Consider the following 16,341-nt stretch of genomic DNA (forward strand, 5'->3'; position numbering starts at 1 on the left):
AAGATGAATAAAGCAAGGCCAGTGACATCGCTGTTGTCCTCCAATGAAATTAGCTCTCCAAATATAGTCTGTCAATCACAAACTTACACTTAGTAATAAGGCCAAATTACATCTCTTCACAATAAAACAAAGTGGTTCTATAGAGTTACAAAGTACAAAAAAGAAACCTGTAATAGTAAAGAGACATGTTGACTTCATTAAAAGTTATTACCTCCAGTCCTACACGCAGCCACAATGGATTATACGAAAGTAGCCAGCTCAAAATCTTCTGACGTTCACCTGGAAAATTGATCAAGATTAAAAATAAATAAAATAATTACAGGTTCTGTACTTTTAACATGGTATTTAGCTGCTGTACAAACCAAGAGTTTTTTTTTTTTTTAACTGCCTCTAAATTCCCCTGCACGTTATCCTATGTGTTCATGCACACATAGGCTTGTATAAGCGTATTCTGACAGGAGAGTCTATTGACAAAGAAAAACAAAACAAAAACAAAAAACAAAAAAAAAACCATCTGCCAATGCGTTCTGGAGCAGCAGTGTTTTGGAAGAAAAAAAATGCTGGAAGCTCCTAAACTCTACTAAAATCTCCTAACTGCTGGTTCACATTTGAGAAGTGGAGTTAAAAAACCGGAGTGGAAAAACAGGAGATTATAAAAAAAGGAGTCTACTAATCTGTAAGTGACATCTGATATTTTCTATTAATATTGTAACTGGGATAATGTGTGCTAGCAGGGTGGAAGGTTTTGTGCAGTGCACAGTGTGCCGCATTTATGCAACAATGGAGAAACAGCTCTAGGATGGATACCGCTGCAACAGATGTGCGCTGGTTGCCATTATGGAAACTCGCGTTAGAGATCTGGAGGAGCAAATTGCAACACTGGGTAGAACTGACAACCTTGAATGGAGGTCTTCTGCTCTCTGAGCAGGTAGCTAATGGGATTGATTTGGTGGGCGGAGGGGCTAATCATGATTATCAGGTAGGAAGATGGGTTACTGTATTGAGAGGGAGTGGTAGGGACTCACAGAAAAGGAAGGCTGGCACTGGGTTTGTGCACCAAAAAGATTTGCCAAGTTGGGTGAAGATGGGGGGGTGGCAAGCTCAGGGGTGGCAGCCCTGGATGTCACTGCTATCCCTAACAGCCGAAAGGGCAGACCATCTGGGAGGGGTGGTGAGGGTAGTGCCGAAAGGCCTAGACAGCTGGTGGTAGTAGGGGAATCTATAATCACAAGGACTGATGGAATAATTTGTTGCCAGGATCGCCTCTACCAAATGGTTTGCTGTCTCCTAGGTGCCAGGGTTCAGCATGTGGTGGACCGGGTTGATAAATTACTGGGAGGGGCTCGGCATGATCCAGAGGTCTTGGTCCATGTTGGAACCAATAACAGAATACATGGAAGGTGGAGGCTCCTTACGAATCAATCAATTTAAAGAACTAGGATGCAAGTTGAAGGGAAGGACCTCCAAGGTAATATTCTCTGAAATATTACCTGTGCCATGCGCAACTCAGGAAAGACGGGGAGATTAGAAAACTCAAGGCATGGCTAAAGACCTGGTGTAAGAGGGAAGGATTTGGATTTTTAGAGCACTGGGCTGGCTTTTCATTGGGGTGCAACCTATATGCTAGAGATGGTTTGCACCTAAATGGAAGGGGGTCTGCTGTGCTGGGTGATGGGGAGGCTGGAGGAATATTTAAACTAGGATCGAGGGGGGAGGGTGAATTAATTATAATGGGGCAGAGAGATCAGACAGGGGTTAGTCCTTATTGGTCGGTGGAATGGGGAAAGATGGGGGAGGGCTACGGCAGATGATTAGAAGGTTCCCATGTTACAAACAACCAGTGGAATTGGTATTATTATACAGCATTTATATAGTGCCGACAGTTTGCTCAGCACTTTACAATATAAGGAAGACAATACAGCAACAATACAGGTTAATACATGAGGGTTAGGAAGGCCCTGCTTCTTGGAGCTTACAATCTAATCTTCTCAAATTGGTACCATTTTTATGAAAATAAAAAATATGCTAAAGTTGTTTGCACGAGGTATCAAAGTGTTTGTTCACCAATGCCAGAAGTCTGCCAAGCAAAATAGGTGAGTTGGAAGCTTTTGTGCATGAATAGAACTATGATTTCATTGGTATTGCCGAATCTTGGTTTCATTCTTCACATGACTGGGCCATTGATATTCCTGGCTATGTTCTCTTTCGGAGAGACAGGGTAAAAAGGAAAGGTGGTGGTATCTGTTTCTATGTGAGAAGTGATCTCAGAGCAAGTGTGAAAGAGGACCTAGTTGATGGAGAGTGTGATGAAGCTGAAGCATTATGGGAGGAACAGCACATGGGGGTGCATACTACAAAAAGGTAATCATTGGAGTTTGTTATAGGCCTCCCAGTTTTAATGAGGAGGTGGAGACTCAGCTCCTTGCAAGGGTTGCAAGGGCTGGCACAGTGATAATATTTGGAGATTTTAACTACTTGGAAATTGACTTTAGTAATGGTACTGTAGGAAAAGTTAAAAGGACAAACATTTTTAAACCTACTACAGAACAATTTTATGATACAGTTCGTAGAGGCCCCAACTAGGAATGATGCTCTGCTGGACCTGGTAATCTCAAACCATGCAGAGCTTATTACGAATGTCCACATAAAAGAACATCTGGGTAGCAGTGACCATAACATGATTTCATTTATTGTTAGCTGTAAACAGAGAGCACATACGGGAAAAATAAAAACGCTCAATTTTAAGAGCTAATTTTCCAAGGCTGAGAGCTGCTCTCCAAGACTTAGACTGGGAGGGAATATTGGCATCTATGAACACAACACAGAAATGGGAGTTAATCAAAAAGACTGTATGTGAACACACAGCAAAATATATTTCCATGGGAAACAAGTTTAAAAGGCTAAAAAATCAATCCTATGTGCCTACGGCCAAAGTTAAAAAAGCTATAGATGATAAGAAAAGAGCTTTTATTAAATATAAAAATAAAGGAATGCTATCATCGTTTAGACATTAAAAAGAATATAATAGAATATGCGAAAAGGAAATAAAGGCCGCAAAAATTGAAAATGAACGACAGATTGCAATAGATAGCAGGACCAACCTTCAAAAATTCTTCAAACATATTAATAATAAAAAGGTCAGGTCCGAGCATGTAGGCCCTTTACAAAATAATCTAGAGTGGGTGACTGGGGACAAAGAGAAGGCAAATTTATTAAATACCTTCTTCAGCTCTGTGTATACAAAAGGAGCATGGGGGAGCTCTTGTCCATAATGGGCATGGCATTGACAAAGCTCCAGATGATCCACATTAGCTGGCAATTGATATGATCCAAAAATATTTAGACAGAATAAAGGTGAATAAAGCACCTGGACTGGATGGCATACACCCACGGGTCCTTAAAAATTGAGCTGTGTCATTTCAAAGCCATTGTTTCTAATAATTTCTAATGACTGGATTGTTGTAAGGCCAATGTGGTGCTAATATTTAAAAATGGATCAAAATCTTTACAACGTAATTATAGACCTTTTAGTTTAACTTCTATAGTTGGGAAGATACTGGAGAGTTTAATAAAAGACCACATTAGATGAGTTCTTGCTGGAAAAAATATTTTAAGTAACATACAGCACAGATTCATGAAAGACAGAAGTTGTCAAACAAATCTGATTTCTTTTTATGAGGAGGTGAGCAAAACCTTGGACAGAGGAGTGGCGGTGGACGTGGTATACTTGGATTTTGCAAAAGCGTTTGACACAGTTCCCCACACACGGCTAATGTGTAAGGTAAAGTCTACAGGTTTGGAAAAATCAGTATGTAAATGGATAGAAAACTGGCTAAAAGATCGTATTCAGAGAGTAGTGGTTAATAATTTGTACTCTGAATGGTCTAGGGTTGTCAGGGGTGTACCCCAAGGTTCAGTGTTGGGACCCTTACTTTTTAATATATAAACGATATAGGGTCTGGGATTATAAATCCCATTTCAGTCTTTGCAGATGACACCAAGCTGTGCAGAGGAATAACGTTCTTACAAATGTCTCCAACTTACAAGCCAACCTCAATGACTGTTTAATTGGGCAACTATGTGGCAAATGAGGTTTAATGTTAATAAATGTAAGGTTATGCACTTGGGGGCTAAGAATATGCATGCATCATACATACTAGGGGGGGTACAACTGGGGGAATCAATGGTGGAGAAGGGAAGGATCTTGGGGTTCTGGTAGACCACAAGCTTAATAATGGCATGTAATGCCAAGTTGTGGTTAATAAAGCAAGCAAAATCCTCTTGTATTAAAAGAGGTATGGGGGGGGGGGGGGGGGAAGAGAGAGAGAGAGAGAGAGAGAGAGAGAGAGAGAGAGAGAGAGAGAGAGAGAGAGAGAGAGAGAGAGAGAGAGAGAGAGAGAGAGAGAGAGAGAGAGAGAGGGGGGGGGAGGGGGGAGAGAGAGAGGGGGGGGAGAGAGGGGGGGGAGAGAGAGGGGGGGGAGAGAGGGGGGGGAGAGAGAGGGGGGGGGAGAGAGGGGGGGGAGAGAGAGGGGGGGAGAGAGAGAGAGGGGGGGGAGAGAGAGAGGGGGGGAGAGAGGGGGGAGGGAGAGGGGGGGGGGGGGAAGGGAGAGGGGGGGGGGAAGGGAGAGGGAGAGGGAGAGAGAATAATTTTGCCCCTGTACAAATCATTAGTAAGACCTCATCTGGAACATGCAGTTATTCACCCTGAGGTCATCACAGAGGACAAGGGGGCACTCTTTACGTCTGGAGGAAAAGATAAGAAATTTAATCTCCAAACACGGAAAGGTTTCTTCATAGTAAGATGTCCGTTTATGAACCAGCGATAAATGATCGCTGCTCAGTTCTCTGGCATTCTCGTAGAACACAGTTCTCCTGTGAATGCCTTTTATGAAGCAGTTCTCCGAACAAAAGGGAGAACGGTCTACAAACAGTGGAAAAAGGCTGATTTTACTATAATCTCACGAGATTACAGTAAAAGATCAGTTTACTAAACAGAGGTAAATTATCGCTGCTTTGTTTGCGGTTCCTCCGATTCTCCAGCTCTGGGCTGGAGAATCTGGAGGGAGAACACAGATCTCCAGTGAAGGGCTGAACATGTTCTCCGCTGATCTCCTGAGTGTCATAAACTGTGAATGACCAGAGAATAGCTGCGATCCTCTGAATCGCAGCTATTCTCTGTGTCATAAACAGACACCTAAGAGCAGTGAAAATGTGGAATAGACTCGCTCAAGAGTTGGTTCTGGCCAGCTCAGTGGATTGCTTTAAGAAAGGCCTGGATTCTTTCTTGGATGCAAAGAATATAACTGGATACTAACATTTATAGGTAAGGTTGATCCAGGGAATATCCGATTTCCTCTCAGGGGATCAGGGAGGAATTTTTTCCCCTGCAGGAGCAAACTGAATCGTGCTTTGCTGGGGTTTTTTTGCCTTCCTCTGGATCAACTGTGGGTATAGGATAACTTTTTTTTTTTTTTTTTAATTGTTGAACTGGATGGACGTGTCTTTTTTCAGCCAGACTAACTATGTAACTAATGTACGGCCCACGATTTGCACGGGCACAAGAGTCCATTCATCTGAATGGACTCCCATGTCCCTGCACTACTTGGGAAATCACAGCCCGCATGGGAACCAAGGTTCCCAGTACAGTTGCAATTTCCAGTGCGGGCGGCGTGCCATTAGCATTAATGAATAACACAAAAAACAGCGCAAAAATTAAATAAATAAAAATAATTACAAATAAATGTCCGTGCAAAAATATATATATAATATTTCAAACATAAGTCCTTATTTTCCCAAAAGGATTTTCAAAACAATGTTCCAAAATGTGCTTCCACCTAATCACCACGTGAAAAATAATATTGACCGCACTCACCAGATGGAGGTGAGTAATAAGCCTCATAGGATATAAGGGATCCTATAGTCCCTCAGGAGGAACTCAAATCGCCTTCTTCACCCTGCTTAGATACAGCAATCGACTCCACTCTACTTCTCCATGGAATCCTCAATAGTGTGCAAGGAAAGAAAGGCTACATAGTGTAATACTGCCACTCAATACCATATAAATCGATAGAATAAGGACACTCACATGTTTCAATAAAATAACAGGCCTTGTTTAATAGCCTCAAAGGCTTCAAAGGAACAAGTTTCCAAATTGTAAATATAGGGATCTCACGCTTTAAGGATCACTGTAGAGGATGACCAGCTTTCCACCTCAAAAATGGCTGCTTGAACCGCAAAAGTCGGCGTGCGTTCCAAATACCGGAAGTGACGTAGGCCAAGAAGACGGCAGACCAGAAGTGCGTCTTCTTGGCCTACGTCTTGGCCTTTTTCACGTGGTGATTAGGTGGAAGCACATTTTGGAACATTGTTTTGAAAATCCTTTTGGGAAAATAAGGACTTATGTTTGAAATATTATATATATATATATATATATATATATATATTTTTGCACGGACATTTATTTATTTGTGATTATTTTTATTTATTTAATTTTTGCGCTGTTTGTGTTATTTATTATTGGTGGTTTTCACTGGTGCACAGCTGCATAATTATATACTTTCTTTGATTGGCGCTGGGATTTTTTTAGTTCATTAGCATTAATGGCACACGTCTGTGGGTCCCGCATTCCTCTGTGTGGGTGGTGCGGCTGTAAGTATTTATGTGGGTCCCACAGCGACACCACCCGCACAGATGTGCCGCCCTGTTAAAAGGGGGGCTTCCATATTCAGATAAACACCCCCCCCTTCCCCCTGCAGAATCTCACAACCACTGGCCAGAGTTGTGGGGAAGAAGCCCTTTTCCTCATCAACATGGGGACAAGGTGCTTTTGTGAGGGGGCAACCCCCTGCCCTAAAGCACCCCCCAATGTTGAGGGTATGTATGTGGTCTCATATGGTGCGGGGGGGGGGTGTTTGAGCTTGCTCGTTCCCCCCTTTCTGATATGCCAGGCTGCAGGGTCTGTCCGCACCCTTTTTTCACTTTTTATTTATTTATTTATTTATTTATTTTTAACATTCAGTTAATACTCATCAGTTGTTAAGGACACGGCCCTCTCCTTAACATTGAAGCTACTAAACGTAGCTAATACAAGGCTAAACACCGGCATAAAATGCTAAAATATTAGTGTTTTCTGTCCAGCTTTTCTAGTGTGCATGAAGCCTTACATTATCCATGTTAAGTCATATTTAATAAATATGAATTACCAGTGTCCACAACATTTTCACTTGAGGGTTTATTGATGAAAAGTTTGACCTTACCAACATCTTTCCAGAGGTGTCTGTCTTTCCTTACAAGAAGACGTCGTGCCTCAATTTCTACTTCCAATCTTCGAATGGCTTTTACCACAGGGTCGGAGGTAAAGAGGCGGCAGGCTGATCTTCTCAGTCTGTTCAACCTGCATCGGGCTGTGTATGCTTTCATAGAAACTTCTTCCTTGGTTGGAGCTTTTGGAACACTAACTTTGTGATTGCTTTCAGCTCCAAGGATCAGAGCAGCTGCATTTACTAAGGTTAAAACAAACAAAAAAATAAAACAAGGGATTAAAGTACTATCCAATACAATAAAAAGAAAAAAAAACAAACACCTATCAGATTAACTTACCTTCCTACACTGAAACAGAAGTCTCTGTTTATTTATAAAACCTGTATACCTTCCTCATGTGTATCATTTTTATTTTTATTCCAACACTTTTTCCTTATGATCTAGTCAGTGTCCAAGAAGTACAGTTTCTTCTCCAAAAGGACATAAAACACATTGCCAGGTCTGCTGGTTAAAGTGGTTGTAAAGGCTGAAGGTTTTTTTTTTTTTTCTTTTTAGGAGGGGCAGCTCCCCCTCACGATCTAGCACTATGCATGAGAGAACTTGCCTCTCCAGGGTCTCTCCTTCTTCGTTGGCTGGGACACAAGCCACTGAGGAGGGAGCAGGGGGCAGGTCAGAGCTGTGCTGTGTGTCTCAGACTCTCAGAGGCAGCTTGGGAGTGAGCACAAGTGCCCACAGAGCAAGTAGCTGGCTGTCAATCACAGTGAGTGTCCCAATAAGTAGAGAGTTGGGCCGGGCCAAAGCTCTATGTGTCTTAGGGGGGCATAGAGCAGGGCTCAGGAGCGAGCAAGCACCAGTACCCCCATAGCAAGCAGCTTGACATTGGGAGTACTGGTTGAGGGGGAGAGCCAGGAGTGCTGGTGGCAGACCCGAGAAGAAGAGGATCAGGGTTGCTCTGTGCAAAACCACTGCATAGAGCAGGTAAATATGTGTTTGCTATTTATTAAATTAACCTTTAGAATCGCTTTAAATCTACCATGTGGCACCATCAGGGATACACTTAGATAAAATGCTCAATACCTAGTCAGTTAAAACAACTGAAAAATTAAATCCCTTCTCCATCAAAAATGTTTTTTTTTTTAATTAGTTTTGGGTTTTTATTGTCATCTGTGACCCCACAGAATTTCTATTGTCTATCTATGAAATGGCTGACAGCCAGTCAGTGGAAATCTTCCTAATTAGTACACAGACCATATTTATAAATCAGACAAGTAGTCCAGCTCTTCCCCACATTGTCTATTGAACAACTGACCTTTCATGGAATCTGTTTTCACAGCAAAGTCATCTGGGGTGAGGATGAAGTTTAGCCACCAGGTAAAGCCTCGTTCTTGCTTTGCCATCCAGCGTTCATCATAAAACATATTTTTGGCAGCGAATGGCATGGGATGCCGAGGAATGACTGTAATTATAAAACAAATAATTACTACTGGGACATAGACCTAACCAGCTTACATTACACTGTTTAGTAGGTGTCTACAGATGTTCAGTTACTTGATAAAGTAACACTGTAAGCTGCTCAAATGGCAACATTTTACACATTATGAGGATAAACATCTCTATAATAAAATAATAATAAAAAAAAATAAGAAAACCCCCTGCAGGCGTCAAATCAGACCTGCAGCAGAATCTCTGAGGTTTATATCCAGTATCAGATTAAGCTTTAAACCTTTTAGGATAAGATTCTGATGTGAACACAGGTACATACCTGTTTTAGCAGACTTCATGAAAGTCAGCTTTGACTGTGGAACAGCAACAACTCTCTTGGAATGTTTAAAGGTGACAGCAGAATGTACTTGTGGCAACCCTGTCTTATCTGGAAGATAATCAAAACATAATAATAATAATAATAATAATAATAATAGGCACATAAAAATGTTTATCTGTTACAACTCTTTAAAATAAACTTACAGTTAAAAGAAAAAAAAAAAAAAAGGGAAGGATAATTAAATAAGAATGAAGGCTGAAAGCTTAACTCAAGGAATGATCTCTGAATTGGATAGGTACATTGGGCTGGCAACAAGTATGCATATCCCATACCTGGACTGGCTTCTGGGGAAGCTGGAAATAGCTGTAGTCATAAGCGATACTACTATAATAGCTGCAATCTTCTGGGTCCTGCTTAAATTCAATTTGAGTGGCTACCCCTCTGTACACCAACCACATGGGAACCCCTCATTTGGCACAGTTTTTCTTTTTTTTTTTTAGTGAAGTTACCACCCCTGTGGTTCACCTAATCCACAACAGAGAATTCCGTGTATTCATTAAAAAAAACCCCCAAAAACCTAGGGAATTCAATGAATGGCAGTTGTGGCAAGCATGTACCCCCGTGTTCTGCATGCAGAGGGGCGGCTCTCACAGAACCTAAGTAGAACCCTAAGGATCGTGGCTCTCTGTAGCAGCGCTGACTACTACAGTGATTTTCAGCTTCTCTAGCAGCTCATTAGGTATGAGATTTGAATTCTTACATTGTGCTAAGCTTTACAAATGTAAGTATTCAATATAGATAATTCCTGAAGTTCATCTTAAAGTCTCCTTGAGAAGATCCTAGTTGCCTGGCAGTAATGTCGATCCACTATCTTTGATACTTAAAGCTGGACCCCAAGTATGATCTTAATTGGACCGCTGTGGTAATCACAGACGTCACTACCCCTCCTCTCCATCTTGTCCAATCAAGACTTGTATTCACTGGGAAAAAAATCTACAAGTACCGTGAAAGGAGGCAGAGCTGAGCGTGTGCTACTCTATAGTCAGTGTGGTTAGAACACATTGGCTTGGCACATGACCTGAAAGATCACTGGATTACTAGCGCGATTTGTAGCTTCCATAGTATCTACTCAGATATGAAATATACATAAGATGGGTTCACTATTGGACTGAGGTTCTCCAGTTTATTTCTCTCATATTGCAATATATTGTTCCCCAGGATCCCTTGCAATGTCTGCTGGGGGCACTGGACTGAGAACTGTTCCAACCAGGAGTGTATATTAGGGTATCTAGACTTTTATATCTGGCTAGGAAGTTGATAGCAAGGTACTGGTTACTGTCGGCTCCGCCGACTAGTAAGCAATGGATAGATCATGTTAATTCATTACTCCCATGAGAAAAACTCACATACCAACATTGCAACGTTTATCGTAAGTTTCAGCAGGTATGGCAGGGTTGGCTGGATACACCTGGGCTTGCCCCTCCTCAATTGATAGACTGACTTTTGCAGGTGTGACATTTTATATCCGGTGTGTGGCTCCACTCCTCCCCTTAGGGGAGATCATGTGCATCCCCCTTTTTCAGAGAGCAAACAGCGGTGACTGACAGTCATCGCTCTCTGCTCAGAGCGGCTGTGAAAACTCAGTGGTCATGTGATTACAGAGTTCTCTCCCTTAGAACTGTTAGGGGACATATGCAGCATCGAACCGATGCGGCATCTACCTAGGTAAGTGTAAGGAAAAGGCCCATATTTCTCTTTTAAAATCTATGAAATTAGAATTCAACGATCCAGGTTGAGTGCTAATGATTAGAAACACCTTAGGGAGATAATACTGATTCTACCTGCATATTTAAACCTCATAAATCTAGGGTCTTGTCCTCTCTTTTGACATGTATGGTGACGTCATGCCAAGATAAATAGAGCTTTCTATGGCTCTCAAAAAGAAAGCTGTGGATGTCTGGCAAGGGGTTTAAAAAAAAAAAAAAAAAAAAAGATCACCAAATGACTGGACACGAGTCATCCCACTCTAAGGAAATTAGTGGTGTTGATTTCAAACTGCTAGTTTGCTCAGGAATGGCCACCCCAGCAATTCAACCCAAGAGTTGACAATTTGACTGTAAGAGAAATGTCAAAGAATCTCACAATTACACCAGAGAGTAACCCAACAGCTGGGGTCAAAGTAAAGGCATATACAGAGGATATAAAAAGTGTACACACCCCTGTTAAATGTCAGGTTTCTGTGATGAAAAAAAAATGACAAAAATATATAATTTCAGAACTTTTTCCACCTTTAATGTGACCTATAAACTGTACAACTCAATTGAAAAAACAAACAAATCTTTTAGGAGTGGAAGTAAACAAACTAAAATAATGTGGTTGCAAAAGTGTGCACACGTTCTTATAACTGGGGATGTAGCTGTGTTCACAATTAAGCAATTACATTCAAAATCATGTTAAATAGGAGTCAGTACACACCTGTCATCTAAAGTGCCTCTGATTAACCCCAAATAAAATCAGCTGTTCTAGTAGGTCTTTCCTGAACTTTTCTTAGTCACATCCTACAGCAAAAGCCATGGTCCGCAGACAGCTTCCAAATCATCAGAGGGATCTCATTGTTAAAAGGTATCAGTAAGGAGAAGGGTATAAAAGAATTTAAGGCATTAGATATACCATGGAACACAGTGAAGACAGTAATCATCAATATGGCGCAACAGTGACATTACCAAGAACTGGATGTCCCTCCAAAATTGATGAAAATACAAGAAAACTGGTCTGGGAGGCTGCCAAGAGGCCTAGAGCAACATTAAAGGAGCTACAGGAATATCTGGCAAGTACTGGCTGTGTGGTACATGTGACAACAATCTTCCATATTCTTCATATGTCTGGGCCATGGGGTAGAGTGGCAAGACAGAAGCCTTTTCTTACAAAGAAAAACATCCAAGCCCAGCTAAATTTTGCAAAAACACATCTGAAGTCTTCCAAAAGCATGTGGGAAATGTTTTATGGTCTGATGAAACCAAGGTTGAAAGTTTTGCCCATAATTCCAAAAGATATGTTTGGTGAAAAAACAACATTGCACATCACCAAAAGAACACCATACCCACAGTGAAGCATGGTGGTGGCAGCATCATGCTTTGGGGCTGTTTTTCTTCAGCTGGAACTGGGGCCTTAGTCAAGGTAGAGGGAATTATGAATAGTTCCAAAAACCAGACAATATTGACACAAAACCTTCAGACTTCTGCTAGAAAGCAGAATATGAACTTCATCTTTCAGCCGTACAATGACCCAAAGCATACATCCAAATCAACAAAGGAATGGCTTCACCAGCAGAAGATTAAAGATTTGGAATGGCCCAGCCAGAGCCCAGACCTGAATCCGATCAAAAATCTGTGGGGTGATCTGAAGAGGGCTGTACACAGGAGATGCCCTCGCAATCTGACAGATTTGGAGTGTTTTGCAAGGAAGAGTGGACAAATATTGCCAAGTCAAGATGCGCCATGCTGATAGACTCATACCCAAAAAGACTGAGTGCTGGAATAAAATCAAAAGGTGCTTCAACAAAGTATTAGTTGAAGGGTGTGCACTGTTAAGCAACCATATTTGCTTTTTATTTTTACTTCCCTCCACCTAAAAGATTTCAGTTTGTTGTTCAACTTGTCGTACAGTTTATAGGTTACATTAAAGGTGGAAAAAGTTCTGAAATTATTTATCTTTGTTTAATTTTTTTTACATCAGAAAAACCTGACATTTTAACAGGGGTGTGTAGACTTTTTATATTCACTGTACAATTCAAACTGCATGAAGAAAAAGCCTATGCTGTCCAAAACATATTAGAGCAGTTTGCCATTGAACAGATACTCTGGACTGATCAAAAATAGGAGTTGTTTGCTCATAACATAGACATGTTTGCTGCAAACTAAGACAGCCTTTCAGAAGGACCTGATAACCATGAAGCATGTGATGGAAATGTTCTAGTTTGGGACTGCTTTCTTGCTTCAATGCCTGGGCAGTTCGCAGTCACTGGGGGAGATTTACTAAAACTGGAGCACTCAATCTGGAGCTGCTCTGAATAGTAGCCAATTAACTTCTAACGTAAGCTTGTTCAATTAAGATTTTACAATAAAACATGGAAGCGGATTGGTTTCTATGAAGAGCTCCCCCAATAAGTCGGCTACACATTCTGAATCATATCGTGTGTTTGATGTTAATGTGAGGCCATTTATCCAAACGCTTACAGTAGTCTTTCAACACAAACACGATCTGAAGAACAATGGCAAATCCCCCAAGTAATGGCTCAAAAAAAGTGGGTTATGGATTGCCCTTGACAAAGTCCTGATCTGAATCCCATTGACATTTTGTAGGGATATTTTGAACTAGGCGGTTCATGCTAGGAAACCCACAAACATCTTGCAATTAAAGAACATCTGCATGGAGAAGGGGTAAAAAATTCACCAAGTCAGTGTGGTGTTTCATTGTTCATATCATTGGGCAGAATTTAAAATTTATTGTGGCCATTAAAATAAAGTCTGAAGTGCTAAAACATGCCTAGCGCTTAGGCCCGTTTAGCCTCATCAGATGTTTTTTATGCCCAAAAAGTCCTTTCCTGAACATGATTCTTCTGTGCTCGGGAGAAGGAGCCTTTACTTCCTCTAAACTCTGCTGCTTCTCGCATGAACACAGAGGCTTTTATTGAGGTGAAAATAATATATCATTGTAATCCAGCGCTTATCCCAAATGTAAATTATAATTTCCCTATCCTTCTAATAAATTATATAACCCAGTGTACTTGCTATATCAACTGTGTAAATAAATGTAAATAAAAATATATTAAATTATAATCAATGACAGAAGGCTGCAAACAAAGTGTTCCCACGATATACTAATTTGAACAGAGATATATTCAGAGACTATACATCTATGTTGCGCCAACCATTGAGATAACTGTACATAAATGAATCATAATTCATAAACATACATTAAAAAAATCTTTATACTTCAATATTGTGTTTAAAATCCAACCATAAAGCGGCACACTAAATACAAACGTCTTGTGTTACAAAATAAAGTTTCAATGTTCTATTATGTTCATCACGTGTATTATTTGTTTTCTTCAATTTGGTGAGTTCCACCACCACTGTGCTAATGTGCTCACCTCCAGCTTTGGACCTGTACAAGCCAGGTCTAAATCGCCATCCCCCCACTAGGGACCACTCCCAAGTACTACCGCATGGCTATCAGTAAAGAGGAGCTGGAGCTGGGTGACGTGATTGACGGAAGCAGCGGAAGTGACACAGAAGCCGCAGCCCCGTTGTACAGCATAAGTGTTTGAAACTGATTAATGCAAGTAAACTTTTAATGTAAATAAAAGTGATTCTTAGTTACTACACTATGTGGGACCCCCATATGTCCATAAGTTTGTTTGCAGAGCATTTATAAAAGCAAGCATGAAAATGTAGAGGCCACTTGTCTTTATAGCTGAGGCATAGAGGATCATCCTTAAAGATAGACGTGCATTAATACTTGGAGTGATCCCCAGTGGGGGAAGGAGATTTTGACGTGGCTTTTACAGGTCTAAAGCTGGAGGTGAGTACATTAGCACAGTGGTGGTGGGACTCACCAAACTGAGATTGAAAAAGTAGAAAAAATAAATAAATAAATACACATAGTGAACACAATAGAACATTGGAACAATAGAACATTGGAACTTATTTTGTAACACAAGAAGTGTGTATTTAGTGTGACACATTATGGTTGGATTTTAAACACTGAATATTGAAATAAGGATTTTAATGATGTGCATTCAGGGACTTAGGTAAAAAAAAAAGTCAAAAGCCCCAAAAAAGTCATTTTAGGAGCAGCAGTGTGCACTAAAATACACTGCTAGCAGGCTTTCAACAAGCGTCACCAAGTAGTGCTGAAGCCTTCTAGGAGCCTGCATAAAGTGACAGTCAGCATCAGGCCTGCTTCATCCAGGCTTCAGCTTGTAAAAGCAAAGTGTGAACAGCAAGCTCTGACAAAACATTTGCAGAGCTTTCACCACGCTTGGTTGAAGCTTTTAAAGTACCATTCAACTCCAGTTTGTAAATGTTTAACTCATGTCCTAGTGGGAGTGCTGATTGTCATGTTAAGCAAGCTGCATATAGGCTTCAGAAGGTATTCAACAAGATTCAATAAGTGCTGAAGCCTGCTTAAAGTGGCAATCAGCACTCCCATTATTACCAGAGTTCAACAATCACAAACTGAAATTGAATGGTACTTAAAAAAAAAAAAAAAAAAAAAAAATAATCAACAAAGCTTGGTGAAAGCTCTGCAAATGCTTTCTCCATGCTTGCTGCTCAGGGTGAAGGGTGCTTTAAAAGCTTGCTGAAAGCCCTGCAAAATGCTTTGTAAAAACTTACTGTTCACACTGCTCTTATACAATCTAAGGCTTGTGTGAAACAGGCCTTAATAGGTCATTCTAAATTTGAATCAGGGGCACAAGACCAACACTGCCCAAAACAATGCAGCTCCTCCCAATCCTGTGCCTTTTAATAAATGGCAGGACATGGGAGCATTAGGGTGGGGATATAGCCACCCTATTACACACCCAGTTCCTGGCAAAGAACCAAAAGGATTCCTACAGACGACATCCTGTTAGGAAATAATTACATCATTCTGAAAAAAGGGTATGTGGATAAAAACAAAACAAAAACTAAAAAAACAAAAAAAACAAAAAAAAAACAAAAAAAAAAAAACACACAAACAATAGAGGGTGTGTAGGATACCTGCTACTCTGCCACACACTATGGTTCCTCCTGCGGACTCATACTACAATAGAGAAAAGTACAGACTGACAGGAGGAACCAAGGAGTACTGTGGTGTCAACAGGCAGTAGACTACTAAAAGGGTCACATTTTTGCAGCGGCTTGAGAGCAGTGAAACAGCTTTGACATACTGGCTATCAGAAAGGCAAGTTTTTTCACTCTTTACAGGCTGCCTTCTGCTTATTTTTTATTATATCTTTTATTAAATGTTTCCATTACAAGAAATCCTCATTGTACCAATAAAATTCACATATACACAAATTCTACATAAAATATCCTATTCTCTATGCCTCCCGCCCTCCTTCCACCCACCCCAGTTCAAATACCCCTGTCCATATACCATATTCTTTACTTCTATTTCCTCCTCTATTTTCCTGTCTATATCTATGTCCCTTTTATCATACCTCCACTCTCTCTTTCCTTCACTTCCAAATAGCTTTTGGATATTTTAAAGTCAAGCCATCTACGTTTTCCTAAAGGTTTCCATTTTATTCCTCTTCCATATGGTATAACTGC

The 16,341-nt window shown here is 40.7% G+C and overlaps 1 protein-coding gene across 1 annotated transcript in view; it reads right to left on the reverse strand.

Moving 5' to 3' along the window:
- The window catches only part of ASPM (assembly factor for spindle microtubules), an 88,327-nt gene that overhangs the window by 56,707 nt on the left and 15,279 nt on the right, over positions 1–16,341 (reverse strand). Inside the window, exons 5-9 of the mRNA XM_089686627.1 lie at positions 9,023–9,130; positions 8,570–8,716; positions 7,257–7,502; positions 212–279; positions 1–68 (exon numbers count right to left, since the gene is read on the reverse strand). The exon at positions 1–68 is cut by the window's left edge and continues 74 nt beyond it. Coding sequence (XP_089542753.1) covers positions 1–68; positions 212–279; positions 7,257–7,502; positions 8,570–8,716; positions 9,023–9,130 — 637 coding nt within the window. The remainder of the gene's footprint in view (positions 69–211; positions 280–7,256; positions 7,503–8,569; positions 8,717–9,022; positions 9,131–16,341) is intronic.

Source organism: Staurois parvus, unplaced genomic scaffold (genome assembly GCF_062004578.1).
Source record: "Staurois parvus isolate SC_StPar_1 unplaced genomic scaffold, SC_StPar_1.0 ptg000402l, whole genome shotgun sequence".
NCBI lineage: Eukaryota > Metazoa > Chordata > Amphibia > Anura > Ranidae > Staurois > Staurois parvus.